The sequence below is a fragment of the Budorcas taxicolor genome, chromosome 11, assembly GCF_023091745.1.
Source record: "Budorcas taxicolor isolate Tak-1 chromosome 11, Takin1.1, whole genome shotgun sequence".
Lineage (NCBI taxonomy): Eukaryota > Metazoa > Chordata > Mammalia > Artiodactyla > Bovidae > Budorcas > Budorcas taxicolor.
In genome coordinates, this window is record NC_068920.1 from 157,567,409 (window position 1) to 157,592,357 (window position 24,949).

The 24,949-nt window shown below is 49.5% G+C and overlaps 1 protein-coding gene across 2 annotated transcripts in view; it reads left to right on the forward strand.

The window, feature by feature from the left end:
* The window catches only part of STXBP1 (syntaxin binding protein 1), a 69,625-nt gene that overhangs the window by 37,692 nt on the left and 6,984 nt on the right, over positions 1–24,949 (forward strand). The window contains exons 4-19 of one of the 2 annotated variants that reach the window (XM_052649707.1): positions 781–857; positions 1,816–1,894; positions 3,089–3,192; positions 5,148–5,296; positions 7,062–7,146; positions 7,880–8,010; positions 9,727–9,834; positions 11,067–11,127; positions 12,452–12,517; positions 13,760–13,840; positions 15,712–15,850; positions 16,715–16,824; positions 18,155–18,256; positions 19,766–19,851; positions 22,510–22,664; positions 24,172–24,297. In XM_052649707.1, coding sequence (XP_052505667.1) covers positions 781–857; positions 1,816–1,894; positions 3,089–3,192; positions 5,148–5,296; positions 7,062–7,146; positions 7,880–8,010; positions 9,727–9,834; positions 11,067–11,127; positions 12,452–12,517; positions 13,760–13,840; positions 15,712–15,850; positions 16,715–16,824; positions 18,155–18,256; positions 19,766–19,851; positions 22,510–22,664; positions 24,172–24,281 — 1,643 coding nt within the window. In that variant the 3' untranslated portion in view covers positions 24,282–24,297. The remainder of the gene's footprint in view (positions 1–780; positions 858–1,815; positions 1,895–3,088; positions 3,193–5,147; positions 5,297–7,061; positions 7,147–7,879; positions 8,011–9,726; positions 9,835–11,066; positions 11,128–12,451; positions 12,518–13,759; positions 13,841–15,711; positions 15,851–16,714; positions 16,825–18,154; positions 18,257–19,765; positions 19,852–22,509; positions 22,665–24,171; positions 24,298–24,949) is intronic. The other variant, XM_052649708.1, reaches the window with a different exon arrangement.

Consider the following 24,949-nt stretch of genomic DNA (forward strand, 5'->3'; position numbering starts at 1 on the left):
TTTAATTTGAATATTATTCAGGGTAAAAAGTCTTTGCAAGTGTTACAGGGATGCTTCTAAAGGGATGCTTTTATTTGCTGACATCACCTTCATAGGAAGAAGAGCACCATTAGATTTCCTGCTGGCTCTGTACCAGAGGACAGTGTAGCATAGAGGATGCGTCCTAGGCTTTATCAGGTGACTAGTGAGATGATGCCTTTCCCAGAAGGTTGTCTTTCCCCTCACTGGCATTCTGTAAAAGAAACCAGCAAATCAGACACCCATGGTTTGCTTCAAGCAGAATTTGCTGTTTAGTTTTTGAACTATTGAGAGGAACCGTCTTAATCCAGAGAGTATGTTTGGAATGTCTTCATCTGATAGACAGAGGAAAATGATAAAATGATCCAATTGTTGAAAAACAAACCCAATATGGAAATTCTAAAGGAACTTGGATTATCTAGGACAGATGAGGAAAAAAGAAAGAAACCTGAAGGAAGAGGCAAAAGTCTGTTCTTGACAGAATGAGATAGCAGTTTCCGTTTTCAATCAGAGCAGATCGGGGAATTCCTTGAACTGAAATGGGAAGTGGGCGGGATTTCATGTGATGAGGTTTTGGGTTTTCTACCACCTTGAGCATGGCGAGACACAGAAATGTGGTCACTGGGGAAGGGGCGTCGAGTCTCCTCCTCACTCTGCCAATTTTTGTTGCGCCAGCCGGAAGGTGGCCTCTCTATGGCTTCTAGTTTCATGATCACCAGTTCTGTTCTCTTATTCACCGTGGGCTGCTGTTTTGTTGTCTAGTTGTGGAAGACATCAACAAGCGCAGAGAGCCGCTCCCCAGCCTGGAGGCTGTGTATCTCATCACTCCCTCTGAGAAGGTAAACCCTCCTGGAAGAGCTGAGGTCAAACACGTGCTGGCTTGGTGTCTGTGTGGCACCGTATCTGACATTTCTGGGTTAAGCAGGCATTTAACACATTGCTCTGTTTAAGCGTGCAATCCACAAGCAGGGAAGGAGGGGGCTGGTGAATAATGAAGAGTGCATTAGGCTTGCTGCAGAAAGCCAGGCCAGGCCAATGTCATTTACTCCTTTCTAGGTAGGAGATCACGTTATCTAGTGATCCACCTCCAGAACTTGGGTATTTCACACTGTCAGATTTCTTTTCTCCTTTCTTTCTTTCTTTTTTTTGTGGGGCTGCACCCTCACGGCTTGCAGGATTTTAGTTCTCTAATCTGGGCCCCCTGTGGTTGAAGCACTGAGTCCTAACCACTGGACTGCCAGGAAGTTCCCAGATTTATTTGATCAATATCCAGTAGAGTTTAGATTTACTTGTCTTACCATTTTGGGTGGTTGGTTCAAATCAGCATCTAAACAATGCCCACCTCCTTGCTCTTGATTGCTAGCTGTCTTAGGTGTCTTGATCTATGTAAATTCCCCACAGTTTTCATTTCATTAAAAAAAAAAAAAACTGCCTTATGTGTGAGTTTCTGGAGATGCAACTAAATTGCCAGGACTCCATCACAATGAGTCTCCTAGCAGATTTCTGAGCACTTTGCTCTTTTGTGGGTCAGTTCTTAGAAACCCAAGTTATGGTGGCTGCAGAGAACGGCTGCTGTCATTCTGGAATGAACTAGAGAGGCTTTTGTTAGTGCACACTCTGAAATAATCCTCACGTCCTCAGAACTCAGTTATGGCCTAATATTAGTTAGAATTATAATCAGAAATTTCTTGCTGTCTTATGCATGTAGCTCAAAACCAGCGTGGATTTGCCCTGTTCAGATGTGGGTCCCATTTGCTCCTAGAATCGGATTCAGTTCCCTTTTTTCCCTCTTCACAGTCCGTCCACTCTCTCATCAGTGACTTTAAGGACCCGCCGACTGCCAAGTACCGGGCTGCACACGTCTTCTTCACTGACTGTGAGTATGGCTGTCACCTGCCGCCCCGGCTTTTTCGGCTAGCATTCCTGCACAGCCAGACTGACCCCAAACCAAGTCAGGCCAATAGTGAAGAAATGAATTGTTCCCACATTTGTCCTGATCTTTCATTTTCTCTTCAAAAGATAAATTGTGTAAGAGAGAAAAACGAACGCCTACAAATACAAAACCTAGGTCATGCAGTCCTTCCTGATTAAAAAAAAAAAAGCCCCTCTTGTAATGGCTAGCGTGTTTAACGCCAAGGAGAATTTCCCAGTGCCAGCCTTGGTGCTCCCAGGATAGCCTTCCAGACATCACTATAAACTGCGCTGCATTTCCACCTACTTTTCAACTGTTGAAACAAAGACAGTCTGACCTGGTGGTGTTGTATTAGAATTTATCATTGTCCTAGGATCCATTTTCTTGCTTTTTGAAGGTTTTGTGCATGGAACCTAGCGCAGGAGCATCTTGGTGAGTCTTTGTTAACGGCAAAGAGAGATGAATAGGGCTGGATAGCTTGAGTGTGTGAAAATAACAGTTCACCCCATGTTCTCTGGTGAAAACCCCACAAAACTCACCATTGAGAAAATGGGAAAAGGGTCTTGGCAAAGAACAGTTTTATATGTTCTGAAGATGGGTGGCAAAGGAGGCAGGTAGATGGCATTAGTAATAATAAAACAGTAACACATTTCTAGGGACCTGAAGCTGTTTGTTTGGCCCGGGAGGGTCATGAGAAATTGTGGTTCCCCCACCAAATGGGTCTCCTGTGCAGCTGAGTTCCTTAGAAGGCCTGCGGAAGTGTCTGCATCACATTGCCCCATGATTTTATTTTTCTTGTTTTATTTTTCATAAATATCTCAGGTGTGGGGTGTTCGTTTATGTTACAGACCTTTTCCTGATCCCTTCTTGACCTCTCCTGGTTCATTTTCTCCTCTCCTTAATATCAGAAAGTGGTTTTTTAAATCAGCTCTCAATATCTCAGCCTTTATTGCCAATTGTTTCTTTGTTCTACGTGGAGGGCCTCCTAGGTGGTTTTGCATTCCTTTTATACCCTAGAGGCAGTAGGTTGTAGGATGGGATGAACTTCCTATTTGCCTTTTAAAAATCCTAATAATAAAGAGTTCACCAGACGTGAGCAAACGTTGAAATGAACCAGCAAGTGGACAGGAAACCCTACCGTCTTTGTCATCCTGGCAGCTTGTCCAGATGCCCTGTTTAACGAGCTGGTAAAATCTCGAGCAGCCAAAGTCATCAAGACTCTGACGGAAATCAACATTGCGTTTCTCCCATATGAATCCCAGGTGAGCCTGCGCGGAGGCGGGCAGAGAAAGCCTGCGTCCTGGTTATTCTCTCAGGAACTCCAGCCAGGTCGGAGAGGGTGGGGCAGGGGTGCAGTAAAGAGAGTGGGGGAAGGAATTACTCAATGATGTCTTGTGAGTGGATGTTTATGTAATGGAAACAGTCGTCCTTAGAGGGTCTGCCCAAAGTGCCTCACTCTTACTCTCCAGTTATTTCTGACTTTTTGCAGCCATCATGTCCTTCTTGGTGTTCATTTCATCCTCGCTCAGTGTTCACGCCTATTGGCTGACTCTTTGAATAAGTAAAAAGTAGCCAATCCAGAAAGAGCTGGGAGGAGAGGAGGGGAACGGATCAGACAACACCCATCTGCTGCAAAGGAGGCTGTTTTTATGTAGAGATAACCTCAGTTGTCACGTGTCGAGGAACAGATGGTAGCCTTCGTCATGAGCCATTAACGCTTCACGTGCCGAAACTGCTCCCCTTGGGGGAAAAAAAAAAGTCGTTAAACCAGTAAAAGTGAAGCTGATTGTGAGAGAATGTACAAAATTTATGCCATAGTATTTCAAGATTTGTTAAAATGCCTCCTCCTCGTCAAGAAGCAAAAAGATAGCACAACTTCTGTGCATTTTGTGGAGGTAAGAGATGGTTGTGGCATATCCGGGCTTTATGGATCAGCTTCTAATAATAGATGCCAGAGAGTGACGAATTCTTAGGTAAGAAGACATGGAAAAAATAGAGTGTGAATGTTTTCAAAAGACAGCCTCTTTCCCTTCTCACTTGGCCTGAAGCCTGTTCTCAGCCAAGGGCAGGAATTATTTTTTCCTCTCCGTGAGCCCTGTCACCACCTGGATTGAACAAAATCCAACTTGAGCATATTCAACCATATTGTATTTCATCTATTTTTGTTTTTTTATGTTTGGTTTATTGTATGTCACATGTGCATGTATTTTTTTGTTTACTTGCTAAGTTGTGCCCTACTCTTAATGACCCCGTGGACTGTAGCCCACCAGGCTCCTCTGTCCATGGAATTTCCCAGACAAAAATACTGGAGTGGGTAGCCATACCCTTCTCCACCATATGTTTTTGAAAAGTGATAAATTTTTTTTTTTAAACCTCAGGTTTTCAAGATGAGGGTAGTTCACATCAAGAGATTCTTCTGAGAGAATACTGATGGCTGGTAGCCTGCTGGTTTAAGAGGAAATTTTAAACCTCCAAAACCTTCCAAAAAGGATAAAAGAGAAAAATACTAAGAACATACTTTGAGGATAGGAAATTATTAAATCCATACAAAGCTCCTTTGTTTGCCACAGTCACAGCACAATTTCTAGCTTGTCCCTCTTTTATTTAAACTTAAATGAATGGCCTGTGTGGTCTGACAAGACCCCTCCCCTGCTCTCTCTGGGGCTCCTCATCAGTCATCAGACACAGGCATGCCTGCCTCAGGGCCTTGGCTTGACCAGCCCCTCCTCAGGGAGCCCCCTGGGAAGAAACTGCACCTCCTTCAAGCCCTCACTCAAATGTCCCCTCCTCAAGGAGGCCTCCTGTCCTCCCTGTCCAGCCCTCGGGCATTCTTTCTCTGCTTCTGCTATTCTCATACACTTACCCATTTCCCACATACCATAAAATTTACTTTTCATTTTTTTCATTGTTTATTCATCCGCTTTTTCCTGCAAGACTGCATGCTCCTGGAGGACAGTAATGGTTTGGCCACTGGCAGTTCCCAGTGCACAAGGCCTGGCACCCAGCAGATGCCCAGCTGTATTTGTAGAATAAATGAAAACTTGTTCTGTAGCCTCACTACGAGGCTTGGCGGGAACACCATTCTGGAAATATATATATATATTTGTTATTGTTGTTGGTCAGTCGCTGCGTCATATCCAACTCTGCGACCCCATGGACTGCAGCACGCCAGGCTCCTCTGTCGTGTATATACATATATATATTTCCCTTTTCTCAGGTGTATTCCTTGGACTCTGCTGACTCTTTCCAAAGCTTCTACAGTCCCCACAAGGCTCAGATGAAGAATCCGATCCTGGAGCGCCTGGCAGAGCAGATCGCAACTCTGTGTGCCACCCTGAAGGAGTACCCAGCTGTGCGGTACCGGGGGTAAGGCTGCACCCCAGGCTGCCTTCGGTGACCCCACCCCCCCAAGCAAGGAACTTGTCCCCAAGCGAGGAACTTCCTCTGGCCTTCCCATTTTCTGGCAGTTGTCTCCAGAGGGTCAAGATCTGAGCATCTCACATTGATGATTATTTTCCAATGTTTTTGTTATTTTCTAAATTTTTAATGTGAACTATACTAATACATGCAGAAAAGGGCATGGAATACATATATTCAGTTATATCATATAACCAAGCACAACCCCCCACGTAACTGTAACCCAGATTTCTTTCAGTTTTTTATCTCTTTCTAACCTTAAAAAGGGGCTTCCCTGGTGGCTCAGATGGTAAAGAATCTGTCTGAAAACAAATACACTCTTTGAAAAAAACATTTCAGGGTAAGATAAAATACAAGGAGAATAATTCTCCAAAGGACACAGTCCTCAGATTTGATCGAGTCATTCACTCATCATTTACCTGCTAGGTTGAGGGGCTTAACCTGAAGACACAGCCTCTGCCCTTAGAAGCCCCTGACCCAGGCGGGCAGGTAAGATGTGTACTGGCATAATGTACAGCCGAGCTGTACACACCTGCAACATAGGCCTGCGGGACCAGTGCCTTGGGGCAGTGCAGGCCACGGGCCTGGACATCCAGACAGGAGCAAGCCCAGCTTCGGAGCAGAGGCGGCATCTGAGCCAAGGACAGGTCGGGATTTCAGTAGACCGATGAGGAGCTGGGGGCATTTTGTTTGGACGGTTGGGATGAGCGGAAGCATGACCCTGGAAAATAAAGGGGAAGTTTGAGAAGGGCTGGTAGTCTCACCCTGCATAAGTGCAAGCAGCGGGGCAAGGTGAAACCATTTCTGGAGGCCTTGGGTGCCATGTTTGGGGTCATGCCCTTCAGTGGTTATCACTGGGCAGCCTATGAGGGAGCGAACACAGTGGTGTTGGAGTGCAGGGGTCACAGTCAAGCAAGGAGAAGCGACCAGAAGGGGGGGCACTGCCAGAGGAGCGGAGGGCCTGATCGGGAAGTGCCAAGGTGCCTCATCACCTCTTTGTCCCTGGGGATGGGCACCCGTAGGACAGCCCTCCTCCCACCAGGGTCCTCACTGACAGACACCCGGCAGAAGTTAAGAAATGAGGGCTGGGAGCTCACTTGTTGAGAGGATGGGACTGGGGAGGAGCTGCTTCTGCACTGAGGGTGGCCAGGTGGTGGGCAGCAGCTACATGATAAATGCCACCCAGAGGAACTTAGGAGGCGCTGGAGGCTCAGCCAAGAGGGAGGGTCCAGAGGTTCTCAACTTGTGTCTTTCTAGCTCTGCCAGCGGAAATGTCACTTCCAACAAAACAAAACAGGGTCCAAGGGTCCAGGGTCACTGAGGGAAGTGAAGATCAAGTAGGTCAGACTGAGATAGCCTGATGGTGGGGAAAGGATACATGGTTAGGACCCTCTGCTGAAGTGTGGCTGTTTTATCTGGAGCTGCTTGGAAAGACCCCCTCTGTTTCCACTTGGATGTGTTTTTTTTTTGTTGTTTTTTTTTTTTTTAAAGAAACTAGAAAATCATTTACATTCCAGGCACTGAGCTAAGTATTTTGTTTTTTCCTTTTTAACCGTACATGTAATCTGAGTTATATTCTCACGTAAAAGAATAATACTGATGAAGCTCATCTCTCCCTTGACCCTCCCGTACTGTCCTGCCTTCCTCCCTGAGGGCAGACAGTGCCATCCGTTGGGACAGGGTGGCTCACCCTCCGTCCCTCCTCCCTTGTCAGGGAATACAAGGACAATGCTTTGCTGGCTCAGCTAATCCAGGACAAGCTCGACGCCTACAAAGCTGATGACCCGACTATGGGGGAGGTAAGTCTGACCTGGCCCGCGTGGTTCTCTTGCCGAGGGACCACAGTGTCTGTGGGGCAGCCTGGGCACAGCTGGCTTCCTTTGCTCACTGGGTGTGCATGAGTGCCCCTGTTTGTGCATTCTGAGCTCCAGTGAAGCAAATGCCCAAGCCCTTGGGCAGGTGGTACAGGTTCTATTCAGTGGAGCCGAGCTCCGGTGTTAGCACTGAAAGCCCTGTGTCGTGGGAATCCCCTCAGTGGAATGGAGTTGAAACCAGAAAAATGATGTTGCTACATCTCTGGACCTTACTCAGATTTCACTAGTTTTTACGTGTGCTTGTGTGTGTGTGTGTGTGCAGTTCTGTGAAATTTTATCACATGCATCACAGAACTAGCCCATCACTATCGTGACTTACACACTGATAGCCCCAGGTTCTGGGAACCCACTCTGTCCCAGGCTGGCTGGGTTGGGTGATGGGTCCCCCTTCTGATAGCCGAACCCGGTCGGTGCTCTCCTTCGTAAACTCACTTTGCACCCTGCATTTTGGATCTGCGTCAGAGGACCCTATTCCTGGGAAACAGACACTGGATTCTCACATGGTATGTGCTGGCCTCCTTGTCCAGCAGTAAGTGGACTGAGTGCTATCTGGGTCAGAGTTCACATCCTGCTGCCACGTTTCACGGGAGGGCTAGTCAGAGAAGTGGGAGTTGTATGGGGCGGCTCATGAAACCCACCCGGCTGTCCTTCCTTCCAGGGCCCAGACAAGGCACGCTCCCAGCTTCTGATCCTGGACCGTGGTTTTGACCCCAGCTCCCCTGTCCTGCATGAGCTGACTTTTCAGGCTATGAGTTACGACTTGCTGCCTATTGAAAATGATGTATACAAGTAAGTACACGTGACTGCAGCTTTGCAAATGAACCAGACACACCTCTAACTTAAGGAAACAGATGTCGTTAATCCTAGGAAAAGCAGGCACATTCATACAGCCGTTTTTTTTTTTTTTTAACTTGATTTTGGCTGCATTGGGTCTTAGTTGTGGCTGGCAGGCTTTCCGAGTTGTGGCGAATGGGCTTTCAGGCCTAGTTGCCTTGGGGCATGTGAAATGTTAGTACCCTGACCAGGGATCTAACCCACATCTCCTGCGCTGGAAGGCAGACCCTTAACCACTAGACCACCAGGGACGTCCCCATACAGTCTCACTAATAAGCCTGCATGCTTTTCTGTAAGTTCCCGAAGTGCAACTGCACCATCAGCTAGAAACTTCTGCCTGTTTGGGGGGAACAAGAACTTGAGATGTTCAGTTCACAGCTAATGTCACTTCAGTTCACAGCCGGTTTAAAGTGAATTCGCTCAGTCGTGTCCAACTCTTTACGACCCCATAGACTGTAGCGTACCAGGCTCCTCTGTCCATGGGATTTTCTAGGCAGCAGTACTGGAGTGGATTGCCATTTCCTTCTCCAGGGGATCTTCCCAACCCAGGGCTCAAACCCAGGTCTCCCACATTGTAGACAGACGCTTTGCCATCTGAGCCACCAGGGAAGCCACCACACCCGGTTTGGATGTGTTAATATGTTGACTTGTGTAAGACTGTATCTTACTCAGAGTTAAAACTTCTTAACTGCAGACCATGAAATATGATGATAAAATATACCAGTAGGAGTTACTTACCAAATTTTTTAAAATTAATTTATTAATTTATTTTTGGCCATACCATACGGCATGTGGGATCTTAGTTCCCCAACCAGGAATTGAACCCATATCCCTGGCATCAGAAGCACAGCATCTTAACCATTGGACTGCCAGGGAAGTCCCGTATTACTGAGTTTTATTTGTACTTTACTTCATTGTAAACAGTTTTCTTGGTAGCAATCATCAGAAACTCAGTCTCTAAAAACATATTTTTCTTTTTATGGGAACAGACTATATTGTTCTCGTGTCATTGATTTTATAACCTCAGCCATAAAGATAGTGGTTTCAAAATGAAGATTCTAAAAATATGACTGAATCTCAGCTTTCCCCCTTTGGTATCTATAATTCTCTATTTCCCTTATATGTTCACGGTTATCCTTGTGACAGTTTGCTGAGGGCCTGTTGCAGGCAGCTGCCAAAGGCTATATCAATCCCACACATTAAGGATGGTGTCCCAGGCCTTTCCCAGGGAGGAACAAGTGTGATCCTCACCTTTCCTTTACAGGTACCTCCAAAACCACCTATAACCTGACTTCACACCTGAGCCAGGTGGCTCCAGTGGAGCACATATCAACTGACCCCGAGGGTTTTAAAACAGAACTTCAAGTCAGTTTACTCTGATCAGACCTTTAGGTCTCTTCCTGCCCTAGAAATTGGTAACCTTGGGAATTCCCTGGTGGTCCAGTGGTTAGGACTTAATGCCTCTCACTGATGAGGGCCTAGGTTCAACCCTGGTCAGGGAACTAAGATCCCACAAGATGTGTGGTGTGGCCAAAAAAAAAAAAGACAGGAAACCATTAGCTTCATTAGATGCAGCAGACAGTGACGCCTCAGATGATTGGAGTGCTTGCTGTTCAGTCATTCGTTACAGACCAGGGCACTGGGTGAACTGTGTGGGACGTCTCCTTCCAGGTACGAGACGAGTGGCATCGGGGAGGCGCGGGTGAAGGAGGTGCTCCTGGACGAGGACGACGACCTCTGGATAGCACTGCGCCACAAGCACATCGCGGAGGTGTCCCAGTAAGAGCCTGCCCTGCGCCTGTCCCGGGCCCCAGGGCTCCCCCCCGACACGGGGGATCGCGGGTGCTGGGTGCCAGTGTGCGCTCTCTGGGCACCTTGGGCAGAGCTCACCAGTGCAGGCAGGAGTCCCTTGCTTCTGCTAAGTCACCTACCTTCTAACCAGTGATGATGAATCCCTTCTGATATGTGAGCTCAGGCTATACCGATCTCATGAAGTTAGAAAACCGTTTCTGTGTTAAGGTTACTTTTAGGGTTTTTAGAAAGCGTTTGTAGCTTTTCTCATTTCAAGATGCTTTATAAACACAACACTTGAAGCCAGTTTGTTCCATTGAAAGATCTACTACATGCAGTTCAGGGTTTTTGTTTTTAAATGTATAGCTGGTATGTCCCCTTCCTCCCTGTTGTCATAACTAAACTTTTCTCAGCAAGAGTCAATGCATATACTGATCTCTATACTGGAGGGAGAACCTTGCTCTGAAAATGTTTCAAAATGTTTCTAACTCTGGAAAGTTTTTAATAAGCTGTTAAACTGTAGATAACAAGTTTGCTTTTGCAGAAGGACACATTCTGCTACATTGAGTTGATAATATCCACAGGAAATTCACAAGGAACAGTGAGAAAATACTATAGCCTGGGATAGTTGTTTAGAAAAGTATTCTCCAAACCTTGGGGGATCATTCAACTTTAGAAAAATGTTACTTCACATTTCCAGTTATCTTTTTTATGCATTCAATATATGCTTTATCATACTAATGTGTATATTTGATAGCATATACAAAAACATAAATTTGAAAAGGATGAAGTAAAATTATATATGTAGATGTCCTAACATTTTCTTTTCTGCTCACAAATTGTCTTGTACACCCAACTCTGGAGACCCCTGGTTTAGAGTATTAGGAAAATGGCATCTCTCTCTCTCCTCTTAGAAAATCACTTTAAATCTATACCTTAGGGTAGGAAAAGTCACCACATACTCCTAAAGGAAGGATGTTGCGTGACCGTTTTGGCATCAGAAACCAGTTTTGTGGAAAACAGTTTTTCCACGGACTGCAGGGTCAGGAGATGGTTTTGGGATGATTCAAGTGCCTTACATTTACTGTGCACTTTATTTCTATTATTACTACCTCAGCTCCTGCTCAGATCATCAGGCATTAGATCCCGGAGGTTGGGGACCCCGACATAGAGGCACTTGGTGCCGCATTGAAGCTTAGCTGCCTCCCTCTCTCTTCCAGGGAAGTCACCCGTTCTCTGAAGGATTTTTCTTCCAGCAAGAGAATGAATACTGGTGAGAAGGTAAACCCATATCCATACTCCAGTGCCCTTTGGGTTCATCCCTGATTTCTCTCTAGGGGCAAGGAGGACACCTCAGTATAGGACTGGTGAGTTGGGGGCTCGGAGGGGTTCCTGGTCCTTTCTTCATCTCTTACCATTTTGTCTTATTTTTGTATTCAAGATTGAGACCTGGAACCCGCATCTTTTAATATTTATAAAGAGCTTCTTTTTGTTACCCTGAGGATTAACAGTTACTGCTCTGGATCACAATACACATTGCCAGAAGAACTCGCTAAAACCTTTTTTAGCTTGTGGTAGCAACAGAGTTCATATCCCAGTTCACCTGGGCCTCTCCTCCCAGCTGGTTATCAGAGGTGTTTATTCCGCTTAGAAACGCCACTCTGGTTGTGCTGCTCCATGGCCTGGGATCACTTAGTGATTTCCCGATCCCAGTAGAATCAAGCCCCACCGTGGACACGCCTGAACAGCACCCAGGTCATCAGGCCCCATGGACTCTCTTCTCTGCCGCCCTCCTCCTTGCCACCCACCGCGGCTGAAGCCATGCCTGAGCTCCTTCCCCAGCCTCGCCTTATGCGGTCCCTGCTTTGGCTCAGGCGTTGTCTTCTCTGACAATGGGAGGCGCCCCTGCTCTGTGCACCCACACTTGTGAGTCCCTCCAAAGTGCTAATCCACTCAGTTAGAATGACTCCTCTGCTATGCGTTAGCTCCATGAAAGCAAAAATTCTTTTCTGTTTGTTTTTGTCCTTGTATCTCCAGGACCTAAAAGTGCCTGGTCTGTAGCAGTCATTCAATGATTTTTTACTGAGTACATGAATGGGATTAGGTCAGTCACCCAGTTAGAAAGTCAGCAGACCCCTTCCACCTGCCAGGGTGAGATTCCAGCCTTCTCTCACCTCACTGCTTCCTACCTGTCTGCACAACTCCGGCCTTTCTACAGAGATGAAATGTGAATTGATGCCATGACTGCTTGAGCCGAGTATGCAGAAAAGCAGTGTAGAGATGAAAAATTGCTCTCTCCTGGCAAGAACTGTTACTCTGAAGCTTAGTTACCTTATGGTCCAATAGATAAAACATAATTGCTAGACTTGGAGGTCAGTTCCCCACCCATAAGACAGTCACAGTATTTGGATCAGTAATTTTTTGAGCCAGAGACATGGAAATCTAAACACACATGATCTTGTGTTTAACAGATGCATGGGGGGGCGGTTACAGAACATGTGCTCAGGAGTCGGTGCTGCTGCTGTCCTGTCCTGGGCCCACCCCCCGCCCACCCTCTTAGCTCAGTCCCATCGGAGTGAGACCACGTGCTTCCCTCTCCCCACAGACCACCATGCGGGACCTGTCCCAGATGCTGAAGAAGATGCCCCAGTACCAGAAGGAGCTCAGCAAGGTATGTCGTTACTGCTGTTCAGTCGCTCAGTCGCGCCAGACTCTTTGTGGCCAGAGAGCAAGGTGTGATGATCCAAAATGGTCCATTCGATTATGAATATAAACAGCTGCCAAGACTCCTCGAAGCCCCATGACACTCATGGATTGATGGAAATCCACAAGTTTTTAGTCATCTGCAATCTTTTAAATTTAATTGACTTATTTTTGACTTATTTTGGGCTTCCCTTGTGGCTCAGTTGGTAAAGCATCTGCCTACAGTGCGGGAGACCCGGGTTCGATCCCTGGGTCGGGAAGATCCTCTGGAGAAGGAAATGGCAACCCACTCCAGTACTCTTGCCTGGAAAATCCCATGGATGGAGGAGCCTGGTAGGCTACAGTCTATGGGGTCGCAAAGAGTCGGACATGACTGAGTGACTTCACTCACTCATTTTTGGCTGTGCTGGGTCTTTGTTGCTGTGCGGGCTATTCTCTAGTTGCAGCGAGCGGGAGCGACTCTCTAGTTGCGGTGTGTCGACTTCTTGTTGTGGTGGCTTCTCTTGTTGCAGAGGACGGGCTCCAGAGTGTGTGGGCTTCAGTAGTTGCCGCATGCAGGCTCGGTAGTTGTGACTCACAGGCTTAGTTGCTCCCCGGCATGTGGAATCTTCCCGGACCACGGAGTGAACCTGAGTCTCCTACATTGGCAGGTGGATTCTTGACCACTGAGCCCCTAGGGAAGCCCCTATCTTCAATTTTATTAGAAAAAAAAAAAAGAAAGTTGGGGATAGAGAGTTTATTTCCTAAGACTTTCTCCTCATCTTTTTCTCTCTGTATCCTTCCAATTCCTTACCCCATGGGCCTGCAAGATTGAGCTCAGAGGAGGTCATCGTGATCTGGGAATCTCGCAGTGCTCTTCTGCCTTTGTGTTAGTCATTCACTGCCTGAGTGGTCACTAAATCCAGCCCTAAGGAGAGGGGTATTGAGCGCCACCTGCTGGAGGGAGGAGTATCAAAGGATTTGTGGATACATGTGAAACTGTCACACCACCCTGCCCCCTTAAAGGACTTCTTCCTCTTGACTCTTGTCGAAGGTGTTTCTGTCCCTCTGCCCGACACACAGTTCTCTACTTGAATGCATGTTTCATCTCCTTTATGAGGCTGGGGACTCCTAGGCACCTAGCACCGTGTTCATACTCAGCAGCTACTCAGCAAATGCTGCATGAGTCAGCGAGAGAGTCCCTGACCACACACTCTCTATTTTGTCCTAGTATTCGACCCACCTGCACCTCGCCGAGGACTGCATGAAGCATTACCAAGGCACTGTGGATAAACTCTGCCGTGTGGAACAGGTAGGGCCCTTTCCTTCTCCTTCTGCCAGGCTGGTTTACTTGTCCAGCTGAATGTTAACGTCCTACCTTGAACATCCCGCAGAATCATAGGAATCAGAAATGGGAAAGCCTGCTAGATCCTGTTGTCTCAGCTCTCTGGAGCCAGTGCAGTTCCTCTCAATGGTAGGGACTAGAGTGGTCCGGAATGCCGTGCCGTTTGGGGTTTGCATGTCTGACTTTCCAGATGCTCCCTGGAATAGCAGAAGAGACTCCTGCACTGACAGAGCTGGCTGGATGTTAACTCTTGAGTGTCCTTTCCTCCTGCTGTGGCCGCACCAGCTTGGAGACCTAGAGGCCGAAAGGGGGCAGTGCAGCCGAAGGACAGAAATCCGCCCACGGCCTCCCTGATCACAGTTACGATCAGAGTTCTGTCCCTGTCACTGATTCATTTGATGTGCTTGTTTTTCTTTTCCTCTGTGAAAGGATATAACAAAACTGCCACATTTTCCAGGAGTGTCGTGTGGAATCGCTAATCCTGGCACTGCATTCCTCGTGTGTGATAATTCTTATCCAGGGTCTGCGTCCAAGGGAAGGGGGGAATCCCATGATGTGAAAGCTCAGCCAAAGGGTCTCTTTTCACAGAAAAAACAACTCATGTTCTCAGTGTGAGGCTAAGATCTAAGTCCCCTGGTTTGATGTGACAGGCTGGGCTTAGGTTTCTGAGATGAGCCGTGATTCATGGACTCTCTCAGTAGTCCTGCTGAAATCCATTAGTTTCACAGGGATCTCTGCAAACACAAGGCGTCCTCACCATCAGAACATGACTCTCCAGAAGACAGGTTATCCCTAGACCAGTACAAATGCAGTTGAGATTCACCCTGGGAAGTCTACATTTTTTCAGAAGTGCCCAGAGGTATTTGTTGAACTAGTCGCATTCAATTTGACTTTGAGGGAGTATTAGGGTCAGTCGTGCTGAGCAGATGTCTGTTGAGGCTTCACTGAGGGCTGAAGGGGCCTCAGAGAGGGGGGGACCCCACCTTCCTCTGATCCAGACTGGGCAGAGATCCCCCAACTCGAGATCATACTTGTTGTGGACTCCTGGGATTTTGAGAGAAAAAAGGCAACCTTCCGGCAACTTCTGTAAGAGCTACAGAGAAAGCTGCAGAACAAGACCAGATGGCTGTTGATGTGCCGAGACCTGTGTGCTGCTTTCTCAGGCCTGTTGAGAACAGATCTGCCTCTTGCCTGAGTCATGGGCGATGGGGGGGTGGCAGAGACTGTGCTTGCTCCACTCTTTATCTTCATCTGTTGTCAGCTCCCCCTTCCTTCATCTCCCTCAGTGAGATGTGCAGGTTTGGGAGCCCATGTTTTTTCTCCTCCCCCTAAAAGTGTTGGAAGATTAAAAACAGAGTTTTTAAAAAACCCAGAATAATTTTTAAAAAAGCTCCCCCTTCTGTGCCAGGGGAAGCAGAGCAGGAGGAGTCTAGCCAGGCAGAGGCACCTCACAATACTGATGCTTTTCATCCCCTGAAGCCCCGAGGCCTCTGCAGGGCTATGTCCCTCCTGGAGACCTACCGGGATTGAAGCTTTCCCTGAGGAATCAGCTCAGGCTCACTGTCACTCACCTGGAGGGAAGAGCCTGCCTTTCAACAACATGGCAAATCTGTGTGGTCTCTGGTTTTGGAAGGTGAAACCTTGGGCTTTCCTCAGCTCTTACCGATGCCGTGGAGACCCGTGCTGATTAACTGCAGCATGTGGGGGAGCTCAAGCACCTGTCGCTGACCTTCCCCAACCAAGCCACACATCCCAGACATTCACGGACAGCCCGTTTTCTAATAATTACCATCTATCCAGACTACTGCCATGGGGTCAACATGGTGTGTTTTCTGCAGGACCTGGCCATGGGCACAGATGCTGAAGGGGAGAAGATCAAGGACCCCATGAGAGCCATCGTCCCCATTCTGCTGGACGCGAATGTCAGCACTTACGACAAAATCCGCATCATCCTTCTCTACATCTTTTTGAAGAATGGTAGGAACGGTGGGATATGACAGAGGAGACAGGCCCTTTTTTGGGGGAAATGAGGCAGCTGGGAGGCAAAGAACAAAGTGAAAAACAGCTTAAAAGACAAGGAAAAGGGTGTCTAATAGGAAGGTCCAAGGGGCTCTTTACAGCTGGAGAAATGTAGGCAGATCAGCTGCAGCTAGAGGCTGTGTATCCCCCAGTGATTCTAGAGTTAGTCAGAGGGACCGGATAATGAGAAGAGGGCTGGGTGAGGACAGCAGGGAGAGTCTATCAGCTGTGTAGCCACTTTATTGGAGCATTTCCGCCAGAGACTTTTAACTTACCCCACATTTGTAATCTGTGCCTTTATTTTTTTTTATTTGGCTGCACCACGTCTTGCTGTGGGATGCGGGATTTTTAGTTCACCAACCAGGGATCAAACCCAGGCCCACTGCACTGGGAGCCTGGAGTCTTCACCACTGGACCACCAGGGAAGCCCCCAATCTGTGCCCATAAATAAGTGATCTTTACCCACATATAGTTGCCCCTAAGTGTCCACTATGCAAAAAGATGGACACGGATACTCTCTTGTCCAAGCTGACTGTGACGTGGGCCCAGGATGGTGGGGACGGCTGAGAAGCAGGAGACGGATAGAAAGACAGATGAGGAGGGGCAGTTGCTGGTGGTAATAGCCCAGGACAGAGTGGCTAGAGTTGAACAGGAGTCCTGGCCCTGCCTTGTCTTACAGTAAAGTAGATACAGTGAGCGGATTAGTTCCCATTGATGCCAAGGAGGAGAGGGGGCGCCATCCCCCACCCCAGGCACTTGGCTCTGCTTTTGAGTGTGCGATGCACAGTGGCTGGTATGGTGATCAGGGTTTTGTTCTCACAGGCATCACCGAGGAAAACCTGAACAAACTGATCCAGCACGCTCAGATCCCGCCGGAGGACAGCGAGATCATCACGAACATGGCACACCTCGGGGTGCCCATCGTCACAGACGTGAGCGCCAGCCTCGTGTTGTGGGGGAAGCCCGGGGGAGGCAGCGGCTCTCATCTCTTCTCCCCTAACTTCCTTAACGCAGCGTATGATACACACACTCAACACTGAGAAAGAGAAAACATAAAATCAGAGGAAGGCAGGTGTAGAGGTATAAACAGAATCAAGGTGTAGTGCCAGGAAGCCAGGCGGGCACATCAAAGAGGCACCGCATGGTCTCGAAGCTGAGCTGTGCCCGTGAACCAGCCCAAGACATACTAGCTCCATCCCACATGTCTTGAGTCAGCCTGGCTCAGCTGTTGGGACATTTAGACTCGGCATCTTCTATGAGGTTGCTGTCAGGCCGTCTTGAGACCTTTGAGTCTGCTACTCTGGCAATGACTCGGGACCCAGTTGGGACAGGTTTTAGGGGCCCAGGCAGTGAGCTCTAGAAGAGGCTGAGGTGGGAGGGCCCCCCCCACCAGGAACCTCGCTTGTAGGAACCCTGCTTCCTGCAGGGAGTCAGTGCTGATAAAACCAGGCTGTAGGCTGGCTCCTTCTGGAATCTTATTAGAGTCAGAAGCTTTGTTCCGGAGCCACCAGACCAGAGACCTGTGACTGGCAGTCATTTGGTATTTTCAGACCCTTGTTCACAAAGGGGCCAAACGAGAATGGAGGTGATTCAGTGCACCCTGTGCTGCTGAAGCAAAATCAAAGGACAGGTCTTACCAGAGCAGGATTCTCTTCTGCTGCTGTTCAGTGGCCAAGTCATGTCTGACTCTTTGCGACCCCATGGACTGCAGCGCACCAGGTCTCTCTGTCCATTGAGTCCATTGAGTCAGTGATGCAATCCAACCATCTCATCCTCTGTTGCCCCCTTTTCCTCCTGCCTTCAGTCTGTCCCAGCAGCAGGGTCTTTTCCAGTGAGTCAGCTCTTCATATCAGATGGCTGAAGTATTAGAGTGCCAGCTTTAGCATCAGTCTTTCCAATGAGTATTCAGGGTTGATTTTCTTTAAGATTGACTGATTTGATCTCCTTGCTGTCCAAGGGACTCTCAAGAAAGAGTCTTCGCCAGCAATTGACAACAAACTATTTTTTTTAACTTCTTGCCTTTGTAAAAAACGGTTCTTATATGTTTGACCCACATTGGCTATTTTTTAAGGCTTTAAAGAACCAAGTTTGCTGCAGATTCTTGGGCTGCAGCCCATGGGCGTAGTCTGGGCTTTTCCAGGAAAACCTCTCCACGTGTTAGCCTTTTTCCAGGGCTGATTCCCCACAGGGAGCCCTGTGACCAGCGGGGCCATGTGGGCCCAGGTGCTGACTCAGAGCCGCCTCTCATGTGTTTGCCTTCAGTCCACCCTGCGTCGCAGGAGCAAGCCGGAGCGGAAGGAGCGTATCAGTGAGCAGACCTACCAGCTCTCACGATGGACCCCAATCATCAAAGACATCATGGAGGTCAGCACAGGCTGGGACGAGCATGCGAGGCCCGCAGAGCCCGGGGGCTTCAGCCTCCCCTGCCCTCAGGTGGCAGTGACACCCGGGACTTTGCGTCTGGGCCTCGGAGGGTTTGTGCAGAGCGGCCCCAGGAGACAGTCAGCCAGATGCGGATTCCCCAGATCCGTGTGATTCAGCCCCAGAGTAGGGCCCCCTCAATGGTATCGCAGTGCCTGAAGGTCATATGAGTAGCGAGCTCCACGCCGAGGGCACAGCAGCAGGGAGGGCATTCAGAAAGTGACCCCAGGCCCCCCCCTGCTCCTGTCACGTCAGCCAGAGACCCTGGCAAGCACCTTTCTGTTCAGACTCACCCCCTGCCTGCACGTTCTCGCTCTGCGCCTCCTGAATCCTGCCTTTTTGCGAAGTCCCCATCCGGTCTCACTGTCCCTGCACACTGAACGCCATGTAGCTGAGTGCCCAGCACCAGAGGCCTCCCTGGCCTCCTGCAGCGGGTGTCAGAGCTACTCTGTGCGTGTTGGCGTGCCGCTCGCTGGGTTGGGTCCTCGTTTTAGACCTTGGCCCTGCGTCCTCTCCTGCTGTGTCCTCTGGCACCGTGCCTTGTGCATAGCAGGTGTTTTGTGTCTGTGAAGGGAAGGTAGCCCAGGTGTCCCTTCCTCCCCTCCCCCCCCCCTTGTAGTTCAAGGTCAAGAAAACTCTGTGGAACCCTGCCCCACGGGAGCTCTGGAGTGGGGCCTGGGGATGGTCTGTCCAGCTGCTGCCCTTGGACAGGACTGAGGTCCCGAAAATGAAGAGATTTGCCCAGGATCCCTTTGTGAATTCATAGCAGTCCAGGTGTTCCCACTGAATTGTATGCGAAAATAGCTATATTTTAAATACATAGAGTGCGTCAGCTTCCTATTTTTAAATCCCACAAACGGAAAGGATGGGTGAACATGAGACATCTAGAAACCAGTGACATCTTTTTGCCTGGCAGAGTAGGCCAACCCCCTGTCTCATTCCCTCCTTTGCTCTCTGCTCCTTCCTCTCCCCGCCCAGTCCTCCAGAGAGGGGTGTGTGGGCGCCACACGGTAGCTGTCGGGAGTGGAGACTTCTCGGCAGCAGAGGGTGGGGAGCCGAATCCACCCACCAGATAATAGGCCCTTGGAAACCTGTGTGTACTGGCTACTAGATGGATGCCAGGGTCAGGAGCCTACTGGAGGAATGGGACATTTATAACCTCACATGGAATATAAAAGGGGGAAAAAAGAATAAACTGAAATAGAAGCAAGAAAAATTAAGTCAGGGTTTTAAAAAAATAACTTCTCAAAAGCAGACCTATAAACTCATCTCCTTGTATCTGCTGATCCCAGGGCATCTGCTCCACACCCAGCAGGGCAGGAGTCACCCCCCAGCAGGCAGAGGAGCTCCGGTTCCTGCGAAGCTGGGCATGATTTTGGCTAAGTGACTGGTCCTTGGAATCGTCTTACCTTGGTTCCATCAGCTCTTTTCAAAGCCGTCTCTTCTTTCCAGGACACTATTGAAGACAAACTTGACACCAAGCACTACCCGTACATCTCCACCCGCTCCTCTGCCTCCTTCAGCACCACCGCCGTGAGGTGAGTGAGGATCTGAGTAAGGGCAGAGGGCCGAGCAGGACCGTGTCTGGCTGGATGGCCGCTACACGGCAATCCTGCCGTGATCCCGTGTGACCTGCAAGAACCCTCCCACAGCTTCTCGTCACAGCTAGGGTGTAGGCCACGTCCTTGCAGTGGCCCGGGAGGCCCTCCGCCTTGTGGCTTCCTGTTCCATCTCGACTCACTCCTTACTCCTCTCTCATTCCTCCTCCACTTCAGCCACATCAGCCTCCTTGCCCTCCCCGGAACATGCCAGGCTCAATTCTGCCTCAGGAGCCTCTGCATTTGCTTTCCCCCGCTGCCTGAAATGATCTGTCCCCAGATACTTCCACATGGCTGCTATCTCCTCCAGGTCCTTAATCAGTTATTACTTTCTCCCATCTTCCCTAACCACCCCATTCAAAATGACAGTACACCGACCTTCCAAGCAGTATTATTCATAATAGCTCAAAAGTGGGAATGACCCTGCTGTCCATCAGCTGATGAATGGATAAACACCATGTGGTACATTCATACAATGGGGTATCATTCAGCCAAAGATAGGAATGAAATACTGATCCACGCTACAACATGGATGAACCTTGAAAATACTAAGTGAAAGAAGCCAGTCACTAAAGCCCACTTGTTCCATCATTCTGTTTATATGAGATGTCTAGAATGGGCAAGTCTGAAGAGAGAAGTAGATAAGTGGTTGCTGGGAACAGGGCTGAGGGTTGGGAGATAGGGGTTACTGCTGCTAGGTACAGGGTTTCTTGTGGGGGGAGAGTGATGAAATGGTCTAAAAATGGTCTAAAATTGATTGTGGTGATGGCTCACAATTCTGTGACTATACTGAACACCAGAGAATTCTACAACTTAAACAAGCGAATTGTATGATACATGAATTACCTGTCCATAAAGGTGTTACAGAAAATAATGGAAAATCACAGCCCCTGCCCCTTCCTGTCCGTGTACCTGCTGATGCTCAGACATGTCTCAGGTTGCAGATGTGAGCAGAAAGCAGCCCACGCTTCCATCTCCCAGTCCTCCAGCCCTCTGTGTTTCCTTGGCTGCCCAGGATGCCTCGTGTGTGTTTTTGAAAGCTCCTCCTCTCATTCACCACCTTGCTGTCTTCATCCAGAAGTCTTTCCTGCTGTGCTCTGTGGGCCATGTGTCCACGGCCAGTCCCTGGGACTCTCACACTATGAACACAGGTCCCCTTGACTCTCTGTTGCCCTCTTCTGTGTGGCCCAGGTTCCCAGGTCAGACTTTCTAGAACATGCATCTCCATCCCTCTACGCATACTTTCCCTGCCTGTCTTCTCTCTTCACCCCTCTTCCGTCGGGACTCTTAGGCCTGCATGGCACATTCCCCCACCCCGATGCCAGTGGAGGCCAAATGTTTATTGCCAACACTGGAGTAGAATACAAAATCCCACGTGGTGTCACAGCCAGACTGTCGACTAAGGCAGACAAATGATCTCACAGGCAAAAATAAATGACCGTGACCCTCGGGGCTGGTCCAGATGGGCTCCCAGGGCCTTTAAGATTTGGGAAGTAACTTCAGTGCTGTTGTAAGTCAGGAAGAAAGGTGAAGGTTCCACTGTCCAGAGGAGCCTTGCTCTCCTCGTTGTATTTTTTGTTTTCCTCATTTTTCTTAACCTGGAAGCAGCCCATTTCTCACTGTTTCCGAGGACAAGGTGAAGGCCCATTGAAAGCCAGGGCAGAGGAGGAGGCACTGGGGAACTGTCTGGCCACTGAGATGCTGGTCTTTCGGGAGGCAGCTCGGCACCACCTCCTCCAGGAAGCCTTCCCCGGTGACACCCGGGTGGTGCTAGAAGGCCCTTCCCTGTGCCTGTCCCCACGGCACTGAGTTGCTCTCCATGTAGTTCGAGGCAGACCCTCCTCCTCCCTGCACTGTCCTCGACCCACCACTTCAGTTAAGCCACGAGCTCTTGGGATCTCACTCGGGTTAGCTCCTCGGCGCTGGGGTGGCCCTGTGAGGCCTGCGGTGTATATCTGCCTGGTGAATCAATGTGCCAGCTGCAGACAGGCCTGGGACTCTACGGTCGCTGCTCCTTCCAGCAGAGTGTCCCAGAACTCTACAACTTGGGAGAGACGCCAGGACCATCATCCAGTGGGTGGAGCCGCTGAGCCTGGCTTTAAAGCCGACCTGAACCTGTCTGTTGCCTGCGTGTTCCTAAGAGAATGACAGGGTCACAGCACGGGCGCTCTTGAGGATTCTTCTCCCAGCAGCCAAAGCGCTTGATAATTTTGCACTGCAGTCCAGTTCAGACAGCACTGCTAAGCATCTGCTCTGTTTTAGTCACTGGTGTATAGAATGAGTCCTACGTCATGGAATGAAAGCGTTAGTGGCTCAGTCGTGTCCAACTCTTTGCGACCCCGTGGGACTGTAGCCTGCCAGGCTCCTCTGTCTGTGGAATTCTCCAGGCAAGAATGCTGGAATGGGTTGCCATGCCCTTCTCCAGAGGATCTTCCCGACCCAGGGATCAAACCCAGGTCTCCTGCATTGCAGGCCGATTCTTTACTGGAATTTAAGCCACCAGGGAAATTATGTCATGGAATAATGAAGTATAAATGCTGTATATGCAGATACACGATTAACATCCTTCTCTCTCCCTTCCCCTCCCTCCCTCTCCAGCGCCCGCTATGGGCACTGGCATAAGAACAAGGCCCCCGGGGAGTACCGCAGTGGTCCACGCCTTATTATCTTCATTCTGGGGGGCGTGAGCCTGAACGAGATGCGCTGTGCTTACGAGGTGACCCAAGCCAACGGCAAGTGGGAAGTGCTCATAGGTGAGTGGGGCATGTTTTCTAGAGGGAAGGGCTGCTTCACTGCACTGTGACTCCATTCCACGCTTTGGTGTTTCATCTTATCTCTAGTTCTCCGCTGCCCCCGCAACACTGCCTCTAGACACGTCTGTGGACGGCAGCCACGGAGGGGTGAAGGGGCCCTTCCTCAGGTCTGCTCTGCTTCCTGACGAGCGGCAGCCCCACGTGGTGGGAAGTGTCTGGTCCCAGGCCCCGACAGACTCAATGTTCCTGCTCTGCCACTGCCACTCGGGTCCCCTCAAAAGTGCCGCCCTCTCCATGCTGTGAACTCCTCACCCACCAAAATTGGGTTAAGGGCACCCACTTATACCCTGGGGTGGAAGGGCACATCAGTTTCCTGGCCTTGAGCCTCACGTCTAGAAGATGCTCGGTGAACAGGTCAATGAGCACTGGCCCATGTACCTGTCAGTTAGAGATACACAGACCAGGCATGCAAGCAGATACTGCTCAAAACGTATCCGCCTGGCTTCCAGGCTCTGCTGAGGGCTGCCCCAGCCAGTTCCTACCGCTTCAGGGTCTATCATATCCCTGCTGGTTTTCCAGAAGCGGCAGATCCTAACAGCTGACTTAAGGCAGCAGGAGAAGATTTTCCCCTTTTTCATGTCTACAGGAGCCTCCCCAGTTTCTCCACTCAGAAGAGGAAACGTTGAGAAAAATCTTTGCTTTTTCCAGATGCCTTCTTCTTTGTTGTGCCCTTAACAAACTGCAGTTGCCTCTGCCCAGGGTGCTTCTTGACATTGACTGACCAGAGATGACCCACACCTCCTCTCCTGGCTGGGCCCTGTCCTTGCCCCTTAGCTCAGTAAGAGGTGTCACTTTTATACCTTCACTTTGGGGGGAACCAGTCCACGTGGCGCTTCCTGTGTGTATCAAGATGGACCTGGCACTGTCTTCCCAACTCTCAGCTTCCAGATCCCACCATTCAGGGGGCAGATCGCACATCCCCGCCCCACCCCTGCCCCTCCCTACTCCCAGAAGCCTCTCTGGCCACCATTTCTCGCTGGGTTCTCTCCTTTTTTGGTTACATAGGCCCCCCGTGGCGGAGCTCTCTGTGTTCTTGGCTTGCATACGTGTTGCATGAATGTGTTGGCTAATTATCTCTGCTCAAACAGCTCTCCTGGGCCGACGCGTCCCAGCCAGGCTTCGTTGTAACCCCCTTTTCCACGCTGGCCTGACCTGAGGGTCCCTGTCGGGAGGTGGAGACCCAGGGAGACACGGTCGCCGGTGCAGATGGGTGGAGAGGCCTGGTGCAGACCGCTGACGCCCGCTATGCGGCCCCGCCCGCTATGTGCATGCATGCCCGCCCGCCGTACTCGCGGCCCGTGTGCGCGTGCGCCGCGTGTGCACCTCGCGTGTGCGCATGCGGCTCGCTCTCTCGCACCTCATTGGCTGTATAAACGTAGGCCTAAGTTGGCATGCTCCTGTAACGTACCTGTGTTCAAGCAGTCAGCTGGCCTCTGTTCTCCCGCAGGTTCTACTCATATTCTCACTCCCACCAAATTTCTCATGGACCTGAGACACCCCGACTTCCGGGAGTCCTCTAGGGTATCTTTTGAGGATCAGGCTCCAACAATGGAGTGAGAGCCAAAGAAACAAAGTAAAAGCAGCTTATTACAGAAAAGAAACTCTTCCACTCTGAAGGGTTTTCTTTGATTTATTCCGTCACTCTTTTTCTTTTCTTTTATTTTTTTTTTCCCCTTTTCAGTTTATTATTTGATTTTCTTTTAACGAGAAAATGCTTGCAGTTCTTCACACCAATTGAAAATGTGTCCTGACGCTGCCCGTCACCAACCCTGCCCGAGCGCCGCTGGGCTCTGGCTTGCCAGCTCGCTCATGCCACAGGTCACCTGCTGCTCAGACAGCTGCAGCCCCCTGAGCTTTAAATGATCACAACCGCTATGCACAGCCCTCCGGAGGGGGCTGGACTTGGAGGGATGCTGCAGGCACGGCATCTAAGCCTGCTGGCCGTGGGGTGAATTCCTGATGATGAGGAAGGCTTGGCACAGGGCGCCAGAAGAGACCCCCAGTCTGTGGTAGCTAAATGTGTCAATACATTTTGCTCAGGACAGGCACTTATCCCAAGGAACAATTTCTAAAGGGGTGATGGGGTCGTAAGCCACCTGGTTCATGGTGAATTCCAGCCACCAGTGGAAAGAGCTGGTGTCTCCTGTTCGTCTAGGGAAAGCGGTACTTACTAGTCATTTGCTCTTTCAGTAATTGCTTTTAATTCTCCTGTGGATCCTTCCAAG